The sequence below is a fragment of the Geospiza fortis genome, unplaced genomic scaffold (genome assembly GCF_000277835.1).
Source record: "Geospiza fortis unplaced genomic scaffold, GeoFor_1.0 scaffold40, whole genome shotgun sequence".
Lineage (NCBI taxonomy): Eukaryota > Metazoa > Chordata > Aves > Passeriformes > Thraupidae > Geospiza > Geospiza fortis.
In genome coordinates this window covers 1,921,286-1,947,604 of record NW_005054297.1, presented here as the reverse complement: position 1 = coordinate 1,947,604, position 26,319 = coordinate 1,921,286, and the positions used below count along the sequence as shown (strand labels likewise).

General features: G+C 37.9%; 1 protein-coding gene across 10 annotated transcripts in view; it reads left to right on the top strand.

The window, feature by feature from the left end:
* PROM1 (prominin 1) overlaps positions 1-26,319 on the top strand; it is a 61,315-nt gene that overhangs the window by 20,077 nt on the left and 14,919 nt on the right. For 4 of the 10 annotated variants that reach the window (XR_004082580.1, XM_005415422.3, XM_031063865.1 and 1 more), the window contains exons 4-15: positions 2,075-2,133; positions 5,066-5,092; positions 6,617-6,822; positions 13,145-13,265; positions 15,763-15,826; positions 18,127-18,216; positions 19,537-19,754; positions 20,160-20,234; positions 21,398-21,461; positions 22,032-22,040; positions 23,213-23,372; positions 25,369-25,521. Coding sequence is in view for 9 of the 10 variants with exons in the window: in XM_005415422.3 (XP_005415479.1) it covers positions 2,075-2,133; positions 5,066-5,092; positions 6,617-6,822; positions 13,145-13,265; positions 15,763-15,826; positions 18,127-18,216; positions 19,537-19,754; positions 20,160-20,234; positions 21,398-21,461; positions 22,032-22,040; positions 23,213-23,372; positions 25,369-25,521 (1,246 nt within the window). In the remaining variant the exon portion in view is untranslated. The remainder of the gene's footprint in view (positions 1-2,074; positions 2,134-5,065; positions 5,093-6,616; positions 6,823-13,144; positions 13,266-15,762; positions 15,827-18,126; positions 18,217-19,536; positions 19,755-20,159; positions 20,235-21,397; positions 21,462-22,031; positions 22,041-23,212; positions 23,373-25,368; positions 25,522-26,319) is intronic. The other 6 variants (XM_031063708.1, XM_031063617.1, XM_014308532.2 and 3 more) reach the window with 3 other exon arrangements.

The following is a 26,319-nucleotide window of genomic DNA, read 5'->3' as shown; positions in this document are numbered from 1 at the left end:
AGCAGGAAGAAAAAAATGTTACCTCTGCTGAAGAAGAAAAAATTGTCTAACAACCAGTTACATCTTTAGGGTTTGTACAGTTTTGCCTCACTTAGATTTGTATCTCCTTGTTACTGAAACTTTCAGAGAAGCTCAGATGCTGCCTGGGATGGTCTCCATGCAGGGAGGACTCTTGCTGGTCCCAGTGTGAGAGATGTTCCAGAGTTGCAGCAGTGATCAGTTGTGTGTTGCCCACGCAGTGGTGTGTGCCTTTTCTTTCAGCAGTCTCATGACTTCCAAGATGCAGTGTGAAAGGAATTTCAGGGATCATAACTCTTTTGTGCTTATTCCATGTATGTTTTAGTTTCATTTCTCTTACTGGGGGATTCAGCCTTATCTTGTACTTTATGTATGGTCTTTCCAAAATGAGGTTGCCTCAGAATAGAGTCCTTGCTTACATACCACCAGTGCTCTGAGTGTTTTGGAATCTACTCCCTATGCAAGGAGTGATTTGTGGCTTGGCACTTCACTGATGCATTAACAGATTTTTACTTTTTAATTGGCAGTCTTGCTGGCTGCAGCTCCCTTGCAGGGACTACCTGCCTTAAAGCAGGAGTTGGTGCTTTGCTATTGTGTGTTTTCTTTCCTTGGACAGTTTTCTGTGAGGAAGTCTTCAGGATCTCTTCCATCAGTCAAATCCGTGTTCCTGCTGTGGGGTGTTGAGGAGGGAGAGCTATGGACACTGCTTGCTTAGGGATTTGTTTTCCTGAGCCGTGTGTGGGGTGAGAGATCACAACCCCTGTGAACTCGCAGAACATACTTTATGAGCGCTACAGTAAATTCTGAGAGGCCTTGTATTTTTGGGAGGTGAACAGTCAGTTTTACACCTTCAGGTCCTTTATGGATCCCCAGGTTAGGTAACTTAGTGGAGGTTTTCATCCTCTAACTGGAGGTTGTTTATTAACTATGTTAATTTGCACATGGGGAGACTAAAAACAAGACAACAGTAGGATGAAGTCCAGCTCTGTATGAGCATAGGGTGTAGAGTTCTTCCTTGAGCTGTTTGAGGTGTAGTGTTTGCCTTCTTGATGTGCTTCCTCCTCATCAGAGACCAGAAGTTTGGTCAGTTATTTCTCCTGAACATGCAAACACTGTTGCTTTTACACTGCCTAGCATGGAGCACGCCCAGGGCCACCGGTGCTTCTCGGAAGCAGAGGGTCTGCAGGGCTGGTGCTGCCCTCTCCTTCGCGTGCAGGGCGACACAGGAGTGGCTGGGAGCCACAGTTCCCAACTTACCTTCCATAGGGTTGTCAAAACCTTGATAACAGTAGGCTGGTGATGTCCCAAAAAGGGGATCTATTTGTTGCAGCTGCTAGGGTTTACTGAAGGTGGCACTAGTTGTGTTAAATTCCTGCCTTTTTTTGTGATTGCTGTAATTTTATATATTGTGAGTAAGTTAGAGTGGGTGTTGAATTGATGCACAGTAAATAGTCACATGTTAGGCTTTCTGATTTGTTTTGGTGGTGTTACATACTCCCTGTTGATCCAGACATCAAAAAATAAAATACAGAAATGAAAAGTGGGAAAAGGATTGGGATAACTTTGGCAAGATAAGGATCTTCTTTGTACCCCTTAGTCAGGAAGTCATCATCAGCATGCTTGTTTTGCACATTATGTATCTAATGCTGTTCATATCATATGTGTGTGTATATTTATGCATGTATGTACTTGGCATAAACATGAAGCAAAACCGATACCCAAAACATTGTCCGTGTAATTGATACATATGTGACAAACTTTCAATGATTTTATGGTACAGAGGAAGACCTGGGACAAACCTTCACTATATTTTAGTAGCAACTGATTAATAGGTAGAGAACCTGGCTATATTCCTGTAAGCTCATAAAACACTCACTTGATTAGAAATGTTATTACTATATGGATTTATGGGGACACTTACATGCTTGCATATGCTGTTGATTGCTGTTCCTAATTTCATCTTGCCAACCTAACAGTAGAATTCATATTATTCTCTTTCCTCTGCTTTTATAAATTATGTTGTTTAAAACTGTGGAATATTCTTGCTTATTTTCAGATCTCATCAGAAAACTAGCACAGCAGCAGTTTGGAAATACGCAGGGCGATTATCAAAAGGTAAATTGTCTGTGTGTATCTGCATAAAATAATGAAAATTATGACTTTGAAATTCAAGATTTTTTCTTCCTAAACCAGGAGTTAGTAGTTTAAAAGTATATGGACAGAATACAAATATGGATGTTTTTTAATAATAAGTATGATGTTTTCCTGAAAAATGTGAGACCAGTTATAAAGAAAATTCCACAAGCCACTGTAAAGAAACTACTCGTAGTTACAGATGACTTAAAAATTCCAACTGTAATGGGATTGTTGCACAAAGATTGATGACTCTTTGTCTTGAAAAATCAGTTTGTATTTCAAAAACTTTAGGGAGAGCCATTATTGCTTAGCTCTCATGTAAGCTTCACCTGTTGTTTTCAAAAAACTGAATTTGCATTATAAATATACTATTTGTATATTAGCAAGAGGATGGAATGGAATGTGTATCTAAGTTTTGGGCTGTTCTGGAGCAGTGTTCCACTTCTGAATCAGAAGTTGAGTTTCTGGTGTAGGAATTGAACTGTGCCCAGGCAATGGACAAGTTAACTTCATATGAGCAACTTGCTTCTGGTGCCCACAGTGTGGTGTGCCCATCAGGAGGGTGGGTGTGATGCTTGCACACAGACATTGAGCTGTTGCTCTGACCAGGATGGCCTTACTGGTGCTTCTGTGTTCTTCCCAAGAGCAAGCCTGTTTCTCCAGCAGCTTGATAAGCTCTGCATGACATCCTGGTGTGTGGGTTTTGTTGTTATGCTGCATCAAGTGACTCTTTCTGAGCCCACCTGCTTGCTTGGTGGCACTCTAGAGTGGTGCAGCAGAGATTGTTCCTGCATCCCCAGAGAAGAATGTAAGGGTAGGGCTTGGAGGGGAGAGTCAAAACTGTTAGACTGTAGGTGGTATCCCTGACCACAAGCAGAGTATTTATTAGCTAGTACATAGCTCATGAGGAATCTGAGACTAGTCCTGTGTAAGGGATGTGATTAAAGAGTGGCAGTTAAAATACAGGAGTGTTTAAGAAGTAGAACAGATACAGGACATTCATCAGTCCAAATTCTGATCTGAATACAGTGCAAAACCTTGAAACAGATTTAGAAAATGAAAATATATCGGGGCAAGTAAGAGTGTGCTTCAGAAAACAGAAGCATCAGTGTGAAGCAGCCAGCATGGCTGTAGGTGTACCCCTGGAAGAATTTCCAGTGGAGACAGGGAAGTGTGAATGTTGCTGAAGAGTGTGAATAAGTAGTTAGAAATGTTTGCCTGTGGTTCTGATCACTCAAATTCAGGAAGAAAGAATTCAGACTAGGATGAGTTCAGGAAGTGCCTGTTAGGGTGATTGGGAAACTTGTGGATCTTCAAGTGAAACTGGAAGAGTTTGCTTAGCTAAGGAAAAGAATTGATAAGGGATGTGTTTACGCTGTGGAAATATATATGGAGAGGAAGCACAAGGAAGAAGGTTCTGCTTCTTGGGCAAAATATAGGGCTAGCATGGAGGCTGAAATGGATGTGTGAGAAGAAGACTTGCTCACCAAGAACTGAGAACAGCCCTTCAGTAGCAGGAGCAGGAAATCTGCTTCCCCTGTTTATCCTGTTAAATTTCTGCTGTTGTTCCTTTGTATAATTTTTAACCTATTTATAGAATGTGTTAGTGACCCAGGAGACCCTTCCCACTGCTGTGCTGTGTGTCCTAGTGTTCCCAGTTGGACTCTAACCATGAACACTCCCCATGCCCTGCCAGGGGCAGCAGTCTGCCAGGTCAGCCCAGCAGCTGAGCCGTGCCTGCTCAGGGAAGCCAGCTCACTGCTGCTGCTGCTGCTTTGCTTCTGCTGGCAGCTGCATGCTTGAGGTGTTCAAAATCATACTTGGTGCCAGATTAATAAGGGGGGGAAGCACTAGTCATCCTCCCATTGATACAGGAGAAAATATATTAATATGTTCAAAATATGATTTTGAACATTTTAAGTAGTAATGTACAGTAGAGGTTTCAAAAGGATGTGTGTGATGCTGATTAAAAAATAGCTAAAATGTGAACATTTCTGATTCTCACACATCAGACTTTGGGCTGAGGGGTCTTGCCATCTCTAGCTTGTCTGCTTTTCTTCCAGTTAGGAGAAAGGGGAAGGCACTGTTAGCTGTGAATTTGGCAGGCAGAGATGAAGGGGAAAATAAAATGTAAATTATATTTTAATATATTTATAATATAATGAAGGTGGAAATAAAATATAATTTATATTTTATTATTGTATTATAATTGTGGAGACAAGGGGAAATTGAGTTCTTCTGAAATTCTGTCATTGAATATTTAGTTTTCAGTGTTTTTCTGATTCTACAGATTAGAAAATAGGTAAGCACTGTTAAATAGATTTATTCAGTCATTCTTGAATGCCTTTCTTTTTTCTTTTGAATAATTTAAATTGAACCTCTACATGGTTAATTGAAAGTGAGAGTGAATTTTATGTGTAATGTGTTAAGATCCCAAACTGCTACTGGAGCTACTAAAATAAAATGAATACTGAGAAGAAAAAGTTAGTCAAGAATATCATATCAGTTATGACAGGTGGAATTCATGAAGAAATCACCAAACCACAAATTAATGCCATCTCTGGCCATCTGTGAGATGTATTGGGAATTATATGAAATAGATGCTCAGTGTGGAAGTAACTGCTCTGTTGTTGTTTTAAGATGAAAGAATTTGTTGGACAAATCCTAGATTCCTTTCATTCACCAAGAAACCAGAAAATAGCTACTATGTATTTTATTGTAAATATTTTTCCACAATTATTTAATGGTGCTTCTGTGCATTATTTTACTTCAGTGGCTTGTTTTTTATTGTTTCTGTGTTGTTAACTGTTATGATCTAGTCATGGTTATTTATTCATTATTCATGGGATTTGTTTTTTGTGCATGCTGCCCGTGTGTTACACACATTCTCCATTTGTTTTGACTTCCACAGCCTGAAAATGTTGTCCTGACTCTTCAGGTAACGTCTTATGGTAGATGTACAGCTTTGAAAAGAAACTAACCTTGTCTGCACTGCTGTTAAAACATCCATAGCCATTTTTAATGTTACTTTAAATACTGTTTTTCCATCTAACCTATCTTAAAAAAATATGCTGTCATTTAATTTTTGAAATGTTCAGCTACATAGAAAGAAAACAGTGATTCTTTTGCAAAATCCAGCCAAATTCTTCTTTCAAACATGCTGTTCATAGTCTTCAGAAGGAAGCACAGGTTTTAACAAGCAGTTAATAATAATAATTAAAAGAGCAGTTTTCATCCTAGAATTGTTAATTAGGGCAGAAATTTGCAACTCTGCTTATGGTGGTAATTGCTGTATTTGGCTCAGTTGGTAATTAGGGATTGTGAGGAAGGGCATCAGCAAAGCTGGAACTAGAGCATGATTGATATCTTGTGAGAAATTGTAACTTATTTTACAGGACAGTTATGCAGCCTCAATTTCATCCTTTTGCTGCCAAGTTGCCCCTGTGCTGGTGGATCTGTAAAACAGCAAAGGACTCAAAGTACTAGTGTGAGAATTAGTTCTCCTTAGATTGGGAAACGAAAGGAGAAGACAGATTTACCAGGGAAGAAGGACTCCTGGGGCGTGCCCACACTGTGCTATCTCTGTGCACATTCACCTCCCTGGCCTGCTTTTGGCTGGGCTGTGTTTTCAGCAAAGGGAAGCAGCAAGGCCAGCTCACAGTGTGTCCCCTGGGAGCCACATTGCCTCGTGCAGGGCCCTGCCAGGGCTGCCTGGCCCAGCTTCTTGGTCCCAGGGCTCTTGCATGTGAAAGCAAGTCAGGGTATTGCATTGCATCGTTCCCTTTCACTCCTGCCAGCTTTGGAAGGCATCCTTTTAGCTGCTGCTGCCTTGCTGATTGGCAGCAGAATAAATGTCTTTACCTGAGAGATCTTAAAATCTGTCTGCTTCTTCATGTTTTTCAGTCCCTAAGCAGGTTTAAATTCAGCCCTTTGGAGTAACCCCTGCCATTGTAATCGATCATCCAGTGAAATACTTCCCTTCGGGGTTCAGATGAATTTTTCTACTCTAATTGAATGAAATGGAGAAAAAATGAAGCCTCCTTTTCTCCCTCATAAGTTGTTGCTCTAGTTAGCCTTGCTGACATTTGTGGAGCATTTTTGGAAACAGATGTGATAAACAGTACATTCATGGTCTGGGAATTCAGATGTGTTCATTTTTAACCTGTTTCCATTGCACTGATTCACATTTATTTTTTGTGAGTCTACTTCTCTCTTAGCACTCACTCTTGTAGTTTGCCTAGCTAATACTCTAGGAAAATAATTATTAGCTATCAGTATCTACAATGTTATGTATCTTTTTTGTTAGAAAAGTTGTCAATCATTGACAAAATATACCAATTCCATAACCTCAGTAATTCAGTAGATGGTTTAGTGTGTAGTTTGATTTTGAATTCTTTGCTCTGTGTTGATTGCCGTTACTGTGTGATACCTGCTGTTACCACTATTTTTGTCTGAATTACAGGCCATCTACTATGAAATCGGTTTTATAGTCTCCGCAGCCTTGGGATTGCTATTTATTTTGTTACTGCCTCTTGTGGGACTTTGCTTCTGTATGTGTCGTTGCTGTGACAACTGTGGTGGGGAGATGCATCAAAGACAGAAGAAAAATGCTGACTGTCAGAGGAGCTGTTTTGCAACATTTCTTTTTGTTGCTTCTTTAATAATAAGGCAAGTGTGATAAAGAGAACAATATGAACCTTGGTATAGCACTTATTTTGCAGTGTCATATGACAAATGTATTAGCCTACAGGTGCAGAAATTATTGTTTATTAAAGAAAATGTAACTGCATTATAAAAAATACTGCCACTGTTGCTATCCACAGGTACTTAATTAAGCAGAATATAGGTGTGAAACAAACAAAAAAATTATGTCTGTATTGGGCAAATGCCATTTTTGCCAGTCTCAAAACAGCAGTTGCAGAATGTTGCATTACACTTTTGAACATGAGGGACTGTATCCTGTGTTCAACCCCAATCCCATAGAGAACCTGAGATATCACATACTACCTTTTTCTTGGTAGTGCTGTGGTGGTGAAAAAAGCAAGTAAGTGACTTCCTTCAGTATTTGCTGTACTGCAGATATTTATACTAGTTCAAAACAATGGGTTTTCTTCTGGGTCCTGTCTTGTTTTAACCATGCATGCACTCCCAGACATTTTTGCCCTGTTGGTGTTAGGACTATACTTCTGTGCTGGGTATGTAATGGGTGATGAGGATCTGCAATCAAGATTTCTTCCTGCTTTCAAAATACATTGTTTGCTTTCTGTCTTCCTTTTACCTTCTTCATGTTTTCACCTGCCTACTATCCTTATTTTGTGATTACATTCAAGAAGAAAAAAAGTGTTTTGATCTATGCAGTGTGACTGTTCAGTCATATGAGATGTACTTTGTCACTTTGCTGTAATCTAAATTGGTTTTTTTTTCTATTACTGTGGGCCATGACAAATGGTGACCTTGCTTATGCTCATATAGGGGACAGGCTGATAACAGATATGGGAACATGCTCTTCTCTCCCAAACATCACTAACAAACATGACCCTCAAGAACTTCAAAACTCAAAAACTGAATGGCGTAGGGTGATATGTGCATCCCTGCCATGATGACAGGACAAAAGTCCTTTATGGTTCAAGTGTGCCTTGAAGACAGTAAGTTATTAAATTGCCACTCAACATGTTGAAACTGGAGGTAGGTCACAGAGCTTGCCAACTGTCTTTCCACCACATTGCAGGACTCTGTGTTGCAGCATGCTGCTTTCTGGCTATAGTGACTGGGGAATGTTGCCTATTAGTAGAAAAATTAAGATTGTCCCCCTTGTTGGTCTCTTTAACCTTGCTGCCAGCTGTGTTTGTGGGATTAAGCACAGCCAGAACAGGCAAGTGATTCTTCCCAGGTCATGACTGGCAAATCAGTGATCCCTAGTAATATGTTTTCCAGAACTAAGGAAATTGCCTCTTTAGTGTCTCCTTTTTTTCTCCCCTTTTTTATGAGACATCATGATGTATCAGATGTACCACCCTAAGTGGGGGGTGTTGCCTGAAATCAGTCTGAAGGTCGAGTAGAGATAATCTCATATGAGGACTCCCTGGTTAAGTCTGTAATGCTGTGAGTGATGTGCAAGGCAAGAGAGAACTTTATAAGGCTAATATTACTGATCCCAGACTGACAGAGGGCTCAAGTCTCCAGTATGCCTTTGTACAAAGAGAGGTTCTCCTGCCCTTCCTGGATCTTCTTTAACAAGTGACAAGGAGATGCTGTGCCTGTATCTATTTAAGCCCATGTCAGGTTGCTTACTGCTGTGCTGTAACACAAAAGGACAGTCTTACTGGTAGCCACTGGCCCAACAAAAAATACTGGAGGAAGCCTGAGGTTTACTTAAAACTGTTTCTACAAGTCTTGTACTGTACTCAGAAAGTATTCTTGTGACCTTTTTGTGGAAATTCTATTACCTGCTTTTCCTCAAAGTTCCTATGCAATTTCAGCTTAGGTGGAAGGTTTTCCTGTAATTCTTCCCAAAATCACACTTCTCAAGGACTGTGCCAGAGCTGAATATTTAAGTGTGGCAATAACCAGAAGAGTTTAGTCCTGTGTGAATAAAATGCTTATGGATACTTGCAGACAGAGGCAAAGGAATAAAAATTTGAATGATCTCCATCAATACAGGGTTACATTGAGATGTACAATGAAATTATTAAGGCAGACCCTGTCATAGTTTGGGTATAATTTAGGTTCATGAAGCGTGGGAGGCCTTCTTTGGGAATAGGTGTCCCAAACCCCTGCCAAAGGACTGGAATGCTACAGACTCCTTTACCCTGAGCTGTGCTGCTTCAGAAGATGCATTTGGCAAGGCTGGCATCCCACAGAGTACCCTGAACCCACGCCTCTGCCAGTGGAGCTTGGCTTTAAAGGCACTCCTGTGGAACCTACACGTAGACAGCTGCTGGAGGGCCTGGGAAGGATTTCTAGGGGGTGGAGTTCTTCATGATTACCATTTAAGTGTATGTTCTCCATCTTCTCCCTCTCTGTTGCAGTGCCAGACATTCTGGGATTCTCTCATTGAACCATTTTTTTCTTTTTCTTTTCTTTTCCAGTCCTTGATATGGAAAAATGGTTTCAAACTCTCTTTCCTTGGGGGAGAGACAGGTTAAATGCACAGTGAAGAGTATTGGTAGGTGAAAGACTCTGATAGTGGAGCTTGCAATGGACTGTGTATCTAGACAACAGCTCTAGAAGACTCTAGTAGTGTGGGGAAGGGTTTTCTTGTGTGTCAGGATGCAAGTTCACACTGACATATATGTGCTCTTAATGCACATTTTAGAATATCTCAGCCAGTAGATTTTAATCACGATGAACATTTCTTCTCACTTTTCCACTGATGTAGTGCTCTGGTAATTAGAATGAGATTTTAGACTCAGCTTACTGGAGTGGTGTGTACAGGAAGTGTAAGTTTGGGTTTTTTTCTTTAAATTAAAAAAAAGGCTTCAACTAGATCTGCTTTCTGCAGGTGGGGCTTAAGTGAGACGTACACTTTCCTCAAGGAGGGGTATAAGAAAGAAGTTGGAAAATCTGTGATTATATATGCAGTTGTTTATCTTAACAGGCCTTTAGGATGTCATTTTCTAGTACATGCACTTTCTGTTTGAAATATTTCTTTATAGATTGAGTAAAAAATACATGCAGTGTTTTTGGTAGTTCACAGCTTTTATACATGAGTGTTTCCCTATAAAGCAGGATTCTATTGCTAAAGAGCAGAGGATATAGAAATAATCTATCAAATACATAGATAAGTAGATTTGATATTCCAGACTTATGTAAACAATTACATTGTTTTCTTCAAATGTTAACTGAAAGTTTAGGGACAGAGACCTGCTATTAGATCTTACTAGTCATCTGCAAGCTTAGGCAAGCATGGTTTCTCTGGGAAAGAAATGTAATTTCATTAGTTCTTGTACATTATAAAAGCAAGGGAGCAACGTTTGATTTTTAAGAAAGCATATACTGCAGTACCAAATTTGCTGATGATAGAAAATGTTCTGGTTATTGCGTAGAAAAACACATAGTCAATTTTCTGTGCCTCCAAGAGAACTAGTGTTATAACATCTTTTTTGAAATAATGGATGTTCAGGAAAGCCAGGTCTGGAGGAAGGAAGTGGTGTTTGGCATCTTGGCAAGTACCTCATCAGGCTTCACATTTGTCCTCTTGGTTTTGTAGAATTGGTAATACGTGTTGTTCAGAACCTGGAAATCAATAGTATCTGAAAGAATTGGTGGAAAAGTTGATACAGAAATCTCTGTTCCATAATTTTTTAAAATTATTTATCTGGTAGCAAGTAAGGGGCTATTCTTCCAATGTGTAAATGAGCTCAAGGTTTCTGTTTTGTGACTTGAAATTTTTTGCAAGCTCAGCTAAAGGAAAAGCTTGCTTTCCCCCCTGCAGCTGGTTTAGTAACATTTGTATGCATCTGTGAAACCTGGCAAGAAACTTGAGAGTGGAATATTGGACTCCTGAAGAATTGTTAAAAGAATTTTCTTAACCTGTTGCAGAAGTGGCATGTCCTTTTTATTCCTGCTTTATGACTTTCTCCTCATAGCTGCTTATTGAATGTTGACTCAAGCCTCAGTAGTTACATAGTAAATAGATTTTTCCTCTCATGTTGTGTGTTTAGTTACATTCAGAGCGTAGTCACACTTGTTATGAGTACCTTGGCTGCTTGGAGTATCTCCACTATCTTGTTTCCTCCCACTCTTTCCATTTAGGAAGCTGAAGAGAAAGATGTTGTGGTGAGATCTTACAAAGTTCTGTTTTGTTAGCTCCAATTGACCTTTCTGATCTCTGAGCATAGAATCCAAAGGATATAAATGCTGTCTGTCTAAAGAATGAGGATGTGGTCATAAACTCTGACCCTCAGAGCAATATACATGTTTGCTTTTCCTGATAGCTTGAGATTGTTTGTCTTCTCATTAACAAAGAAAAGCTAAAAATATTTTGATAGCAATTACCATCACAGTAGAGTGAAAAGAAATAATATATTGCCTGTATTCACAATTAAACAGTTTACTATGCTTGTCATAGAATTATAGAATGGTTTCAATTGAAAGTTACTCAGTTCCTTGGTATTTAGGCATTCTGAGTTCTCAGTCCTTGAGAGTAGTGATAATAGTGTCTGCTTGAGTGTAGGTCATAGTGGCAATGAAACTATGCCATTTGCTGTAGGTTAAGGAGGAGGATAAATGTATGTGTCCCTTTGTGACTTCTGGGAGCTTAATTAACAGCCATTTTTGAAGACATAGCTGTGAAATTTTGAGTAGAGAAGCAACCACTTTATGTCAGTCTCTGTCATCCTGTCATGAGTATTTTTGGATACTGAAAGAAATCATCCTAATAGATCTGACCTGTAGCATATAGTCCTTCCATTTCTCCCTGTGAGCTGCTTTGAAATTGAAATTAGAATTTTCCTTTAGAAAGTATTTTCCAGAGCAACAAGTTCTTGCACATATGACCACTTTTATGAGGAGAACAAGCCTTTACATTGTTTGGAAAAGCTAAAGTAGGAAAAGCAAAATAAAGATGAAGGTTTGGTATTGATTCACTGAAGAAGGAGATGAGCATCATAAATCAGGGTGTTTGCTCCTGTCTTGCCAGGATACACAGGTCATGTTATTTTAGGTACCTGTTAGCTCTCCATCATTTCATTTATGTGGCTGTATTATGGCTGCCTTTGAATGCATGTTCTTTGGGGCAAGAGTTACACTTAGCATGTGTCTTTTTCCCCATAGAGAGCCTGGATTAGTGTTTCTGTAAGTCTGATTTAAAAATACTAGTGTCTAAGTCTTCTTGACACCCCAGCTTAGGATGTTTGACAGTTGGGCAGGAGCACAGTGCCATTTGTGTTAGGGATTCCCTTCCCCTGTGTTTCGGTGTCCATAGTGGCCTTTCAGGGTACTGCCTCTCTAGTATTGAGCTGCAGTACAAAGTAAGAGATTTATCAAATGTGCCAACGAGGAATTGCCTGTAGCACACCTGACTGTGGCCTCAAGGCAGTGTCTGCCCTGTGGTGAGTGCATCTCAGCTTTCTGCTGGTTAAATCTCAGAGTTAGTGCTTAGCCCATCAGATGGGTTTGTAGGCAGCCTGGTTTTGATGCTGTTACCACTCTGGTGGTTACTCTTGACTTTTCTGGTACTTGTCTGCAAAGTTAGCTGTTGGGAATGTGAAATGTCTAAAAGTCATCCTTCTCTTTAAGTGTGTTTTACACCTAAGCTAAACAAAAAACTCAGGTTCATGTATGATAAGAGATCTTTGAAGTCTCTCATGGGGCCTTTAATTGCCTTTTAACTTACTGTTTGTGCAGATCTGCCATGTCATAGTGAGAATTTTACAATGAAGAGTGATCAAATAGAAAATAATCATCAGCAGTGCTGACAAGAAGTCTAGCTCACTTTCCACCTTCTATTTCAGTATCAGGAAATGCATATTATTTTAGCATTAATGTGGACTATTTGTGTGCTATTGACTGATCTATGCAATTATGTAAATAAATTGTGTTATTATGAATAAACCTTGCTGAAGTCATCAAATGAAAAATACTGCTTTTCACAGTTAACTGGCAAGCATTTGCTTGTAGCTGTGTCAAGGTTAATGCTACTTGTAAAAGAACCTAATGTTTCTAAGTCTCAAACAATTTACTTAGGCTATATACACATTTTCTGACAGTACCCATGCAAATGGGGTAGTGGTTGTACATTAATAACTTCAGAAGACTTTGGGGTAAGATTGCTTTTCCTTTATTTTTTTTGAATTAGTACTACAGTATTGGCCCTTTTGGCTCAGTCTTACAGTCTGCTTCATGGTGTATGTGAGAACCTGTAGAAATTTATGGAGACCTTTCTTTCTTTTGATAATATTGACTTTTTTTGGCTATAATTTTTTGATTCTGTCTTATGTTAGAATATGCACTTACACTAACAAATATCTGTTGTCTATATTTTTTGTAGTGTTGGAGTGCTCTGTGCATATGCTGCCAACCAGCATTTAACTAACCAAGTCCGAGGAGCAAAGAAACTGGTTAACAGTAATTTTAAAGATCTGAAAATTTTCCTTAACGACACTCCAGCGGTAAAGAACTTTTTTTATGGGGAATGAGGGTGGGAGGGAAGATGTATACATAAGAAATACTGCAGAAAATAATTCATTACTTCTTTCTGTATACCTGCAGTATTTTCTATATTTTTTTGTATGTCAGTCTCACTAAGTAGAATAAATGGTGCAAGGTAAGATGTTTTCACACAGCAGTAAGTGCTTGGGAGTTACCCTGATGGATCAGCATTGCTTGAACAACTTCTGAGCTGCACTTTGGGAGTTAGCTGCTCTGATGCTTCTAGGCCCTTTTCCTCCTACTGAACTAGTGTAAATCACAAGCAGAAGATAAATAATTTGGGGAAAAAGGTTTTAAAAGGAAAGCATTAAAAAAAAGTATGACATGAAACTTGGATTCCTTGTTGCTCTTTCTTGTTTCCTTGTATTTTGGGCATAGTTCTATGGGCATGTGCAATTTCAATTCTTAATGAATTTGTAGGGGGCAAAAAAAGTCTGACATTTCTATTGCCTTGGTTTTCATTAGTTTTAATTATTTGAATTAAATTTTATTAATCTGTTTTACTTCCATGTGACTGATAAATTAGAAACAGGTGGAATTCATGCAGTTATGTGGAATCCACAAGTGTGGTAGCATCACAGTCACAGTAATTCTGGTGTGCTTTTCTGCTGACCAGGGCTATGTGAGAACAGGAGACATCTTGGGAGAGACCTCAAATGTTTTCCTATCTGGAGTTGTTCCCCAAACTTGTTTGTATGTGGTGTTGTGATAGATGGGTGCTGGAGGTATATGGCAAGAAGTGGAGGTCATGCCAATAATCCCTCTTGAAACAGAGTGCTTTTGGTTAGTCTGGAACTGATGCTGGGCACAGAAGGATCACTACAGTCACATCAGAAACCACCAGGGTCCCCTTGACAGTGTTCTGACAATCGAGAACTTCAGAGGAGAAAATCTGTTATGTAGAAGAAACTACTTTAATAGAGGAAAAGAAAATAGACACTAGCTAAAATGTTAATAAAAACACTTAATAATTAAATTTAAAAGTGTCAGAACTTGAACACTTCTGCCAGAGGTTAGTCAAAGTCCCACTTAGTAGTTTTTTAGTTTCAGTGTGGTATTATTACCTTTTCTTTTTTAGACTCTGTGTTAATGCAGTCATCAGCTGTACTTCATGAGTCATTTTGTCAGACAAGGTGCTTGAATGTCATGTATACACACACATTTGTAAGAACTTCTTGAGGAAAGGAGAAGAGCTACAGTTTTTTGCAAAAAGTTCTAGTATCCAACTAATTGTCTGTAAAGCTCTGAAATTCGAACTGATGTCCTTGACTCATCAGTATGAGGTGTGTACAGCATATAAGAGGATTTGAAAAAGAAGTCCTGTGTTAAGAGTTCATGTCACAGGAGATTTGCAGACTGTGAGTATTGAGCAATAACACTATTAGTTATATAGAATCACCGTTGTCTGGGACATTGCTGGGGACAATGCAAAACCTTTGAGACCTGTAGCCCTGCAAAATTTTAGTCTTTGGTTAAGCTAGGTAGACCAAAATAATAAATAAGCAAAAATATACCTACAGCCTTCTCAGTAAGAAGTTCTCAATTTTTTTTTCTCCTGTTAGAAGAAGGAGATCCACTCCTTATTTTGTCATTTAATTAGATTCACTGATTCAATAGGTTGTTTCGAGGGTGGATTTTTGTCTTTTTTTATTTCACAGAAAGTTTGAGACTGCAAACCAGATATACTTTTATACACGTTTGAATCATGCTTAAAATTAGAAATCCATTTCTCAAGTGTTTTAACCATTACACCACTTTAGCTTTATTGGGGTAGAATGCATTATTTTAAGCATGCAGAAACCAATAATGTCTTTTCAAAGTTAGTGTAATTTTTCCATTTGGGATGGTTCGTTGTTAGCTTTTCCTCCAAACCCAAGATTTGGTGGTAACTGAGTTGCTGGTCTGCATTGTTATGGTGTTTTGGTAGAGCTCAAGTTGAGACTGGGCCAAATCCACCTGGGGTTAAGGAAAACTACTTGTATTAAGACAGAGCAGCCGACTTCTTTCCACGAGAGAAGCTCTGAGGGGCTGCCCAAACACAAATCCATTGGCTTGGTGAATTGTTTCAAAATTGCCACCACATCAGTGCCACACCTTTCCATGAAGGAGGAACTCATGCCAGAGAAAATCAAGTAACAGAGTTGAAGACATGGAAAGCCTTATTGGCCTCACTGTCTTGAAGCCTCCCTAAGGCCACTGTGGCTGTTAGTTAATATTTCTGAGGTGAATCATTGACCACAGAGCTCTTCCAATTAAGTAGATTTTCCAATCAAACACTGTCTTTATGTGCAGTTCTGTTAAGCAAATAAAATACTTGGTTAGTTGAAAACAGTAGAAGGCCAGTGTTTGGAGGGGTTTGCACGCATATTTTGATTGTTTCAGAGTGATTATTTGACACATTAAAAAGTGTTACTTTTTTCAGTTCCTTTAATAGTTTTTTAATCATTTTCTTCTCAGCAAATTGACTACTTGGTGAACCAGTACAACACAACTAAGGATAAAGCATTGTCTGACCTAAATAGTAAGTATTTTTATTTAAAGGGGATTAGCAATGTATATTTAAAAGCTTCAGTAAGATAATGTAATTAGCTCATAGTGCAAAGTGAAATTTCATTTATGAGAATACGGTTTTCAAATAGAAGTACTGTTCTTAGTGGTAAATGAGACTAAAATCCTTTTCACATAAAATGTCTCAGAGCTGGTATAATGCATAGTATTTCCTGAAATAAAAGTATTTTATTAAATTATTATCCAATAAGTCAGGCTAATATTTTATTTTCCTTTTCAGTTTTATAATATTTTGGAATATTTGTCCTCAGGTCTTAAAATTGGAGCCAAATATCAAGGAACAGAGCTACTAACAGTTGTGATAGTTCCAGTGAGAGAGATCTCTGTTTATTTTTCTTGTTCTACCTTTGTCCTCTCTTCAGATAGGAGTTGAGTTATAAGCTTATCTTCTTTCTAAAGCTGCTTAATGTATTTGCCATTTCAGAACAAGCAGTTGAAGAGCAGGAGATAAAATTTGAATTAGAACTGCTGCACTTTCCCCTTCAGCACAGTTACAATATGAGGCATAATATTTAAAGCTCTCAGTAAACAAAACCAACCAGAAAACTGACTTTTTTTTTTGTAATTTAAGATTCACTTTCCAAAATTCCCAATAGAAAGGACTGACCATAATCAGTAAACACAATGATTCAAGGTGCATTGTGTGCCAGGTGTTTATAAATGCATATGGGTTTCATTGTTGGATTGAGGGATTGTTGCTGGGATCAAACTCTGCAGCTGTGGCATTGTGCCACTTATAATAAATTGATTCTCATGTCCAGAATCTCTGCTTCTGTGTAGGTTTAAAATGTATATTAAAAGTAGTTTTCAATTCAGCCAACCCTGAGGTTAATGAGTCTTGTCTATGTGAGGCTTTATTGCACATTGAATATGCCTGTGAAAGTAGTAGTAGCAGTAGGTAAGTAGTCTTCCTACTTAATTCTCATCAGGAACACTCTGGTCTAAAAAATAGATGTAATCTGTAAGTCTATGATAATAATAACAGTAATAATAAAAAATTGATGTTTGTATTTCAAGTGTTAGCTTGAAGCTTCCCAGCCACTCCAAAGTGAAATTTCAAATTAAATGTTTATTTGTTCTCAAGAAAAATTTGTAATGTTAGTTAACCGATCCTGTGGGGTCTGTGATGAGAGAATCATCCAATAAAGATAGCTTTTATTTTCTTGAAATATCACAATTAATTATATTGACAACTGGGTGCAGAAGGATTTTTTCCTAAGGAAATCAACAGTAGTAGGAATCTCCAGAGAACTGTAGATGAGTTCAGTTTGCCTACCTTAAGGAAATGTGGAAAAGTGTTTAATACTTGGTAGACCAAGTTCTCATCCCAAGCCAGACATGATATTGCTGACAGTAAGGGATGCTTCTGTACCAGGCAGTATTCCATCTCATCAAAAGGAAAACAACTGAAAAATCAGTTTACTGTGATCTGAAAATGGAGAGGACCTGGTGATCACCTAAAGGATGTGTCACATCAGAATGTTTCACCCAGCTCTGCTCAGCGTTTCTCTTTTGCTTTGCTGAACCAAGGTTCATTTGTTTGTGGGCAGGGAGACTGGAGGGTTTGGAGGTGAGGGCAGCTGGGGCTGTGGTGTCCATGCTGGATGTTCTGCATGAGGGTACAGGGGCTTAATGAGCTTAAGGGATTTCAGCAGGGCTGGCTTGGGGGTGACCTTGATGTTGCTGGACACGTGAGGAACAGGAGAAAGGAAAAGAATCCACTTCTTAGTTTCTCTTGCAATATAAAACATAGTGTGTAGTGAAAGGCTGTGCCACAAAATTCCTGTCCAGATGCTGGGCCACTTGAAGATAAATTGTGGAAAAAATCCTGTTCCCAAAAAAGTAGTAAATGCAATGAAATACATATTGTGGAGTTTGTTGAAACTCTTGTGTGTCTTTACCACTGTGGTCAAGTGTTAATGAATATTTTCCACCATATTTTGATTTACTTCTTTCATTTATAAATCTATAGCTAGCTAAAGCAGAACTGTGTCTTTGCATTACCTTCTGTCACTTAAGCTCTGACTGTCAGGCCTTAAAAAAATTTCAATAATTCATGTATATTTATTCATATGTATATGTATGTATCAATGAAGTTGTATGTATAATATATATATATATAAGCATACATATATGTATATATATATGTATATACATAATATATGTATTTGTTAAGTAAAGAGTCTGATAGCAGGTAGTTTAAATTGAGCTAGTGTATGATGTGTTGGTTATTTTTATCTCTCCATACTACAGATGTTGGACCTGTGCTTGGAACCAGAGTTCAGGAACAGCTGGGAAAAGAAGTGCGTCCTGCGCTTGATGCAGCTCTGACAATGGCAGGAGGTAAAGATGTACATGTTGTTGTATAATATTCTGTTGCCATGGTAAAACAGGCACAGCATGGGATAGCTTTGTGCAATACTGTGAGTCAACTTACCATTCTTCTACATGCCTGGATATTTCTTTTAAACAGAGGATTTCACACATCTTAAGATTGATAAATACATTTAAAACCTAAATCAAAATTTGCGTGCTGTTGTTGATACTTAGTTTTGGGAGTCATTGAATTGGGATGAAATCTGAATTTTTTGCTCCAAATTGCTGTCCCTGTCTGTTGAATATAAAGGAAACTAGGAAAGCTGTCCTTTTAGAGTTGCATAAATATTGTAGCCATAGTTATTTTCAGATTAGTCAGGGATTTTTTCATGTACACTGCCAAGATTATTACGAGAGTGTTAGCCAGCATTTCTTCATTATATCTTTGAGTTTGGCATTGATCATTCTTAGTTCTTTCTCTTTTTAGAGAAAATATTCCTTTATTATTTTTCCATTTAAGGCTTCTTTTTTCATGAATCAGATACAGCTTACAGAGGAAAGGGAAAGCATCCATGAACTTGAGTCACTTTGGTTTTGGTTTGGTTTTTTTTACCCATGAATTCGCTCTCATTCACTTGTCATCATTCTCCTTTCTTTTTGCTTTATTTCTCTTATTTTTCTTGAAGTCAAAGTGGAAAGGGCTATCAAAGGTAAAAACCACAATAAAACCTTGTGTGGTGTGAAGTGCACTTTGTTTCTGTAACTTTGTTTATTCTTAGTTGTGTTTGTGTGGTTCTTTGTTTACTGAACACTTGCTTAGTGTTTGGGATTCTTTTAATTTTCTTTTGTTTGGTGTTTTGATTGGGATGGAATCTAAAGCCAGGCAGTGTGGAACACTCACTAGTGCTTGGTTGATGCTACATGATCTCCTTACCTTTCTTCTTGCAGCTGTGTGATTTGTGAGTTGGATTATAAGGAAAATACTGAGAATACAATTTGATGGATATGGGCTTTTAGTTTCTAATGACTGAGCATTAAATTTCTTTACTGAAACCACTGAGGAAGGAGAGGTAGGGAAACAGTAGAAGAGAGGGAAGTGGATGAAATACCAATAAAAGTAAGCTGAGCACATTACTTTCTCTGTAGAAAAGCACAAGTGGTATATTTTTGTATGCAATAAGTACATGTTCTGTGTTAGAATTTTCTGTGCTAGGATTTTTCTGGGAAGGAGGCAGTAATTAAATCAATATTTTTAAGATGATTGTATGATTTATGCATGTACACTTTCTCTTCATGTCTGTACCTATAGGCTGCTTTCTAACAAAAAAAATTTTCACATCTTTGCAGCCATCAGAGAAACAAAGGAAGCACTAGAAAATGTGAGTGTCTCTGTAGAGGTTTTGCAGGAGGGAACAGAGAGACTTCATGCAAACTTGACAGATGTTAAAATGCACCTGAGCAACACCCTCAATGACTCTGCCTGCAATGCAGCGCAGGCTGCCTCAACTTGCAACATCATCAGGAATTCGTTAGCTCAGCTGAACATCAATGCCAATTTTAGCGGGGTAAGATCTTTTAATAATACTTTTCAGACTCTCAAAGTGAGAGTAAGCCCAGTAGTATGTCTGGCATTCAGTGGCTTGGTGTGTGCTGTCACTTCTGAGATAAGTGACCTTCCATTTTTCTGTATTTCTAGGTAATTCCAGTCACCCTTTTCATTCCTCTGTGTAGAAAAGGATAAAATGTGTGTCAAGCAGCTATGTTCAAGTGCTGCTCTGGGCAGTGAAATAATCTGCCCTTCCGAAAATGCTGAGGGTTAAGCTTTGCTTTTGTACAGCAAAGGTTTCACAAGTGTTTAGGAAGATTCTCTACCACTTTAGTTTCTTTACCCTCTCTCCTAACTTTGAAATATTTACTGAATTAGCAAAACTGCTACTTCAATGTGACTCAGGCATGTTTTTCCTTCCCAGTTGCCAGGTGTGAGCTTGCAGCTTGCAAGGATCAATGATGTCCTTAAAATAGACCTTTCTAGTCTGGTTCAAAAGGTATGTTTCTTGACAGATTTTTAAACTCTTAATGAATAAACTGGGATATGTGTATCACTTGACTCCTCTTGGTTTCTCAAGCAGAATTCTTTTGTTGCCACCTCAACCTGCTTCATGGTTTGGCCAGGATTTAACACTTGAAAGTATGAATGCAGTGCTTTATATCTCCAGGATAATACAAATCTAAAGTGTTTCACAAGTTGTCTGCTTGAAAGAACAGTTCTTAAAAAATGAAAAGGCAGAAACACAGATCCCGTAGCATGCTCTCTACTTTTTGGTTCAAACTAAAGAAATAAAATAATCCATGGTCTCCTAATTAGTTTTATTGTATTTCAGCTATCTTGAAATATTTATATCTATATTTATTTCAAATTCTTATGTGCATATTTAACATCTGGTACGATGGACCAAGTGTAATGGCTCTTAGTAATTTTGCAAAACTTTACACAAAAAATCTATGATTTTCACCTCGGAAAAGAATGGCTTAGTTTGAGAGGTTGAAAAAACTAGGAATCTGAAAACATGTGCTAGGACTAGAAGGCACTTTGTGAAACCAAAGGCTGTGTGTAGGGGTTGAGACCCCTTCCTGCATGATCAGGCTTACAGGGAGTCAGGCTTCAAGTATCTGCTGTAACAGTTTCCCCTTTCTGTCCAAATGAGCTGCTGAGCTTGGTCCCCATAGTGTGGACCCCTTCTTTCCCCTTCTCACTGAAGAAGGCATTGCAATGTCTTTAGAGACAATTGGATTTCATTGTTTGTAATTTGGATTTCATGTTCAGAAGGCACAGACTTGGAAACAGGAGGTGTTAGGCTGGTACAGAGTAACTCCTTTCACTTTATGAATCTTCATATGTGTGTTTTTGGCTTTTAGATGAGCTATAAGATCTGACAGGCAGCAAAGTTTGAGATCTGTGACTGATTCATGTGTATTTAAATATAGATTTTTTTCCCCCCAAGGAATATTCTGGAGACCAAACTATATCTGAAATATATTTAGAGTTTTGCTTTTACCTTTTCTAATATGGAGTGATAAAACCATATTTTTCTTAGTATTGCCATATACGTTTTAGCGTGTCCTTTTGATCCTTAAATAAAAGGAAAAAAACGTGCAAACAATTTGACAAGGAGAAACATGCCATAATTTTTTCACCTGTTTTTCTTAGGGTTATGCAGCCTTTAATGATACTCCAGACTTGGTAGTGAATCAAACCAGGAACATTTTATCAGGTGAGCACAAACTATCTTTTCACTTTGTTTAATGTTTTTGTTTTCTTTTATTGGTAATATATTTTTAGGGCTAAATATCATTAAAAATGGAAATGTGAAACTTAACTATTTTTTTGAAATTTGGTGCCAGAGGGGGAAAAAAACATAGAAAGCAACTGTGGCATGAGGAGGACTCTAAATTAAATCTAAAAATAGACCAGGTGGTATTTTATTGTGGAGTTTTATCTGTTAGGCTTTTTACTGCTCAAGTAATGAGAAATCTCGTGATCCTCACTTCACATTGATGCTAAAGCTAATTTTCTTTGACCGATGTGTTTGTGACATATTTAGGAGTGTGATGTTAGGAAAGCTGACCCCCTCCTGCTGCTGAATTAAAATGTGGTAGATGGTGAAGTGAAAGTCAAAATACGCCTTAAGGATAACTGAAATGGTGTCTCAGTTGTTTTGTTACTTAGGCTTTACCCTTTCTGCTCTTTGCCTGTACCTGTATGGTAGTATAGCATATGTATACTAATCTGTTTTAATTTTCATTCTTGCATTGTGGACCTGTTCTGCATTATATATAAACAGCTGTTCCTTGTAAGTTTTTCTGGTTTGTTTTTTTTTTTTCTTCCCCTCCTGGGCAAAATGTAGCACAGTATACATTTTAGCATAGTGTACTGTGTGAACTTGCCTGTAATGAGCCAGTTTTCTAAAACTGATATTATACTTTTCGTTAGGAAATCTAGGGCAGACTTACTCATTTTCCATATCTGAGATGTGTAAACACAGACAAAGCATCATAATTTATCTATTTATAAATTGTTGGGGCTTTGTTTGTATAAAAACTAAATTTGAGTTACAAAAGCAAATAAAATAAATAGGTTTATTAGAAAAAAAATGCATTTATCTGTAAACTTCTAAAACAACTGTGATTTATTAAATGGTTGAATTTGAGGAGTAATCATCAAACAGACAAAGGCTTGTCCGGTTGTGTTTTGAGAAAGAAGGAAGTATTGCCTACCACAAAATTACAACCTGTAGTTACACATCCTGCTTTTTCAAGTACGTTTCCAGTTGAAGGAAGGGAAGAGTGTAGAGAAACTGCATTTTACACAGAGACAATATGTATGATAAGTGAATTAATCATGTCTTTGTATCTCTCAATTGTGTCTATTAAAACTGTAAGTAGAAGGTAGCATCTTAGGGCATAATCTGAGGGGAAAATGGCTTAATGGATTGTTACTTTGGAGTGTTGCTAACTAATTGGGATGAGTTCATTTAAGTAATCTCTTTAATAAGATTGAAAATGACTAGTATAGATTCTCAATCTAGGCGCTCCAATTTCTGTCACAGTGTTGTATTCCCAAGACATGGAGTTTAAATAGAGTCTGTTCTTCTCCTTTGTAGACTTGGTGGCTAAATGTCTTGCTGAGTGTTGACGTTTGCAATATTGCATGAAAAGCAAGATTTAGGTTGGCTAGATAAAAAGTGACACATTCATTATAATGAGAGGAAAGAGGAAGATCTCTGGCTCAATGTCTGCATCTTGAATCATTAAACTGAATGCTAAAACAAAGTGTGCATTTTGAAATGCTGTTGTGCTACTTCAAAGCTTCATGCTTTTGTTGCCTGCTTGTGTTTTCCTCACACTTGTCTTCATGGCTTGCTTGTTTCATGTGGCAAATGGCTTAATAACATTTTATAATGCATATATGGAATGTAAATTTCCTCTAAGGATCTGTAACAGTGAAATATGTTTGTTCTTTTAGACATCAAAAGTGTGCTGGAATCCATTGGTTCAAATATTACTACCTTCACAAGAGCGCTCCCTGTTCAGAAGATTTTAGCAGATTTGATGGTGCATCTTACGCAGAGTGAGGCATATGTTCAAGATTATTTTCCACTAGTGGAGCAGTATGATTTCTACAGGTATGTACAAGAAGGAGGGCAGGACTGAAGTGCTACCTGTTGTTAATACTTTGTATTATTTTTATGTTCTGTAAAGGAAAGTAAATGGGTAACGACGAGCACAGTGAAAGAAAGATGGATAAAGGAGCTGTTTGGTAGTGGCATTTTGATAAAAGCAAAAAGCACAGCTAATCAATAACTGGATTGTATAATCAGTAACTGGATCAATAACCACCTCTTGTTTCACCACAGAGCAAGAGGTGGTTTCTGCTCTGTAGACCTTCAGGTCTTTTTCAGGAAGGATAGATACAGGTGGATGTCAAAGTCGTAACACCCAAAGGAACCCTGGATTATTTCATAATGCCAGGGTGACCTTTTATCTAAGTCTTGTTTCCATTGAGTTGCTGGTGAATTGTGAGGGCAGAGGACCAGAGAGGCCTTGGAGCCAATCCATTGTTGCTGCACCTTTTGTAGTGCAGTGCAGGAGTAGCAGGGATTCTGCTTCACACCTTATAAATCCTCATGAACCTGTGCTTGTCCCTGCTGGTCTTTGTGATTGATTGTACCTTGAGAAAAACATACTTATCAAGACTTTTGTGTTTCTTACAGTTGAGTAAGCTCCTATTTTGACTTGTAAAACTTTTCATTTCATACCATCTATCTTTGTCCAGATTTAGTAATTTCTGTCCACAAGCTCATTAAATTCTCTCTAGATTTTGTTTGATATTTAGTTGACTTTATAATCAATATTTGTTTCTGTGTTTGTGCCATAATTGGTTTCAGTGCTACAGAATGTGTGTTGCTGGCTTTAATGCATTTATAAATGAAAGTGAATAGAAAACAGAACTTTTAGAACCTTGCTTGGAATCTTACCTTTAGCCCATTTCTTATCTGATAGCTTTTGTGGTGAGCCTTAATTTGACAAATTTATTGATAATTTCATTGAAGCTCATACTGCATTTAATCAAATATATTGTTTTATTCTGCTACAGGAGAATACATCTCATCTATATGGCACTTAAATACCTGGTTTGTCAAACCTAACCTAACAGTACTTCAATTACAAATGAAACCAATAAGCCTGTAGCTGCCCAAATTACTTTCTATCTATTCCTTTCTTAATTACAGGTGCATTATTTGTACTTCTTAATAGGTATCCTTTCATAAATATGCCTGTTAGCATTCATAGTTTTCTTTTTATTTGCCATGCATGTTCATTGCAATAATTCTTTTACAGATTTTTCTCTACAAAAGTACAGGGAAGAGAAAAGGAAACTTAAAAAATAAAAACTGAAGAGGTGACAACAGAAGGGAAAAAGAAGTGCAGAGGGCATTGGGAGAGAATGAAAGGATAGATATGTAATGTGTGAATAAATGGATATGCTCCAAATACTTGGACACATAGAACTGTTACATGATGTAATTAATAAAAATGAAAGTTCATTTCCTATCCAAGATTTTTCTCCTGATCAAGTTCCATTAACTGTTCCATGCGTTGAAAGCAGTCCAGCACAGACACATAAAGCCTAGGTTTTTACATCCTTAAACATATTTATTTACAATTACAAGCCTAGCACAGTGTGCAAAATTGTTAGTAAGCCTCACAGTAACAGCAACTCTGTACTTCACGACCAATGGCCAGTCCACATTCATAAATTTCTCCACTTATTCATGAATAAATTGCTGATAAACATCTGCTTTGAATAATTGTTTGCTGCACTTGGAGCACTTGGATGCTTCAGTACAGTTCACCTGCTTTACCCAGAGAACACCTTGTTCCTGTGCTGGGTGTCCCCCAGTCCTTCAGTAGCAGCTGACTGCAATCCAGGCCTGTCAAAACAGGCTGGTCCAAAATACATGCTAGTGTGGCAAATATGTGTATCTTTGCTGACACTGGTTGCTCAAACGGAACCATGAGTGGGACATTTGGGAATATGGTATTGCATGATGTCTCCTGAAGGTCTCCAGTGTGTTCTTCATGTGAAAATAACCAAGAACTTTATCTTTTATTCCTTAGGTGGCTGGGTTGTCTCATTCTGTGCTGCATGTTGGTCCTGATTCTGGTCTTTTACTACCTTGGATTGCTGTGTGGCACCTGTGGGTATGATAAACATGCTTCTCCAACAACCAGGGGCTGTATCTCCAACACTGGAGGAAACTTTCTCATGGCGTAAGTTTCACTTACCAGAAAAAGAAAATAAGGGTAGAAAGTTGGTTTGGTTGAGTTTTTGAAGGACATAGATATGAAAAGAATTTGGTTTGTTACCTAGGTGTATGTGCTGAGAATAGAAGTAAATATTGATCTCACACACTTAACATGGAGGGACTTGGGGATTTGGAGTTTTTCTTTCATTGAGGATCAGAGCTGAAGGATAAAACCTGAATTTAACATTATAAGGCAAGTGCTGTGGCCAGTGAATTTCTGTGCAAGTCCCTTTGGAAAATGCAAAAACTGAGGAAATTCATAACTTTCTAGTAGACTTGGAACATTTGTTCAAAGTTTCAAAAAAAGCCATGCAAGGAGACAAGAAACACTTGATCTTCTGAGAGTGCTTCTGAATGTTTGGGGTTGGAAAGTGCCTAGGAGTGGTTTAATGTCATCTCTGCTGGGTGCAGGAGAAGATTGTATCTGAAAGTCTAAAACTTTTTTGAGACCACAAGAGAGTTGAATTCAAAAAAGAAAATTGTATGGTTTTGTGTCCCTTAAATGTCATTCTTAAAACAGTTTGCATGCCCAGGTGCTAATGTTTCAAATGCATTTTAGGTGAAGACTTTACAGGGCAGAAACATTTAAGATGTTTCAGAGGGCAAGAACATATTTGGAAAACAGAACTATTTCAACCGTCAATAAGTTTTCATATTTCTGTCATAGCTGCTAAGTGTTAGCTTCACTGTTGCCCCAAGTATGTATATATATGTATACACAACGTGTTCTTATAAAGCAAAAACTTACTCAACTTCTTTTTCA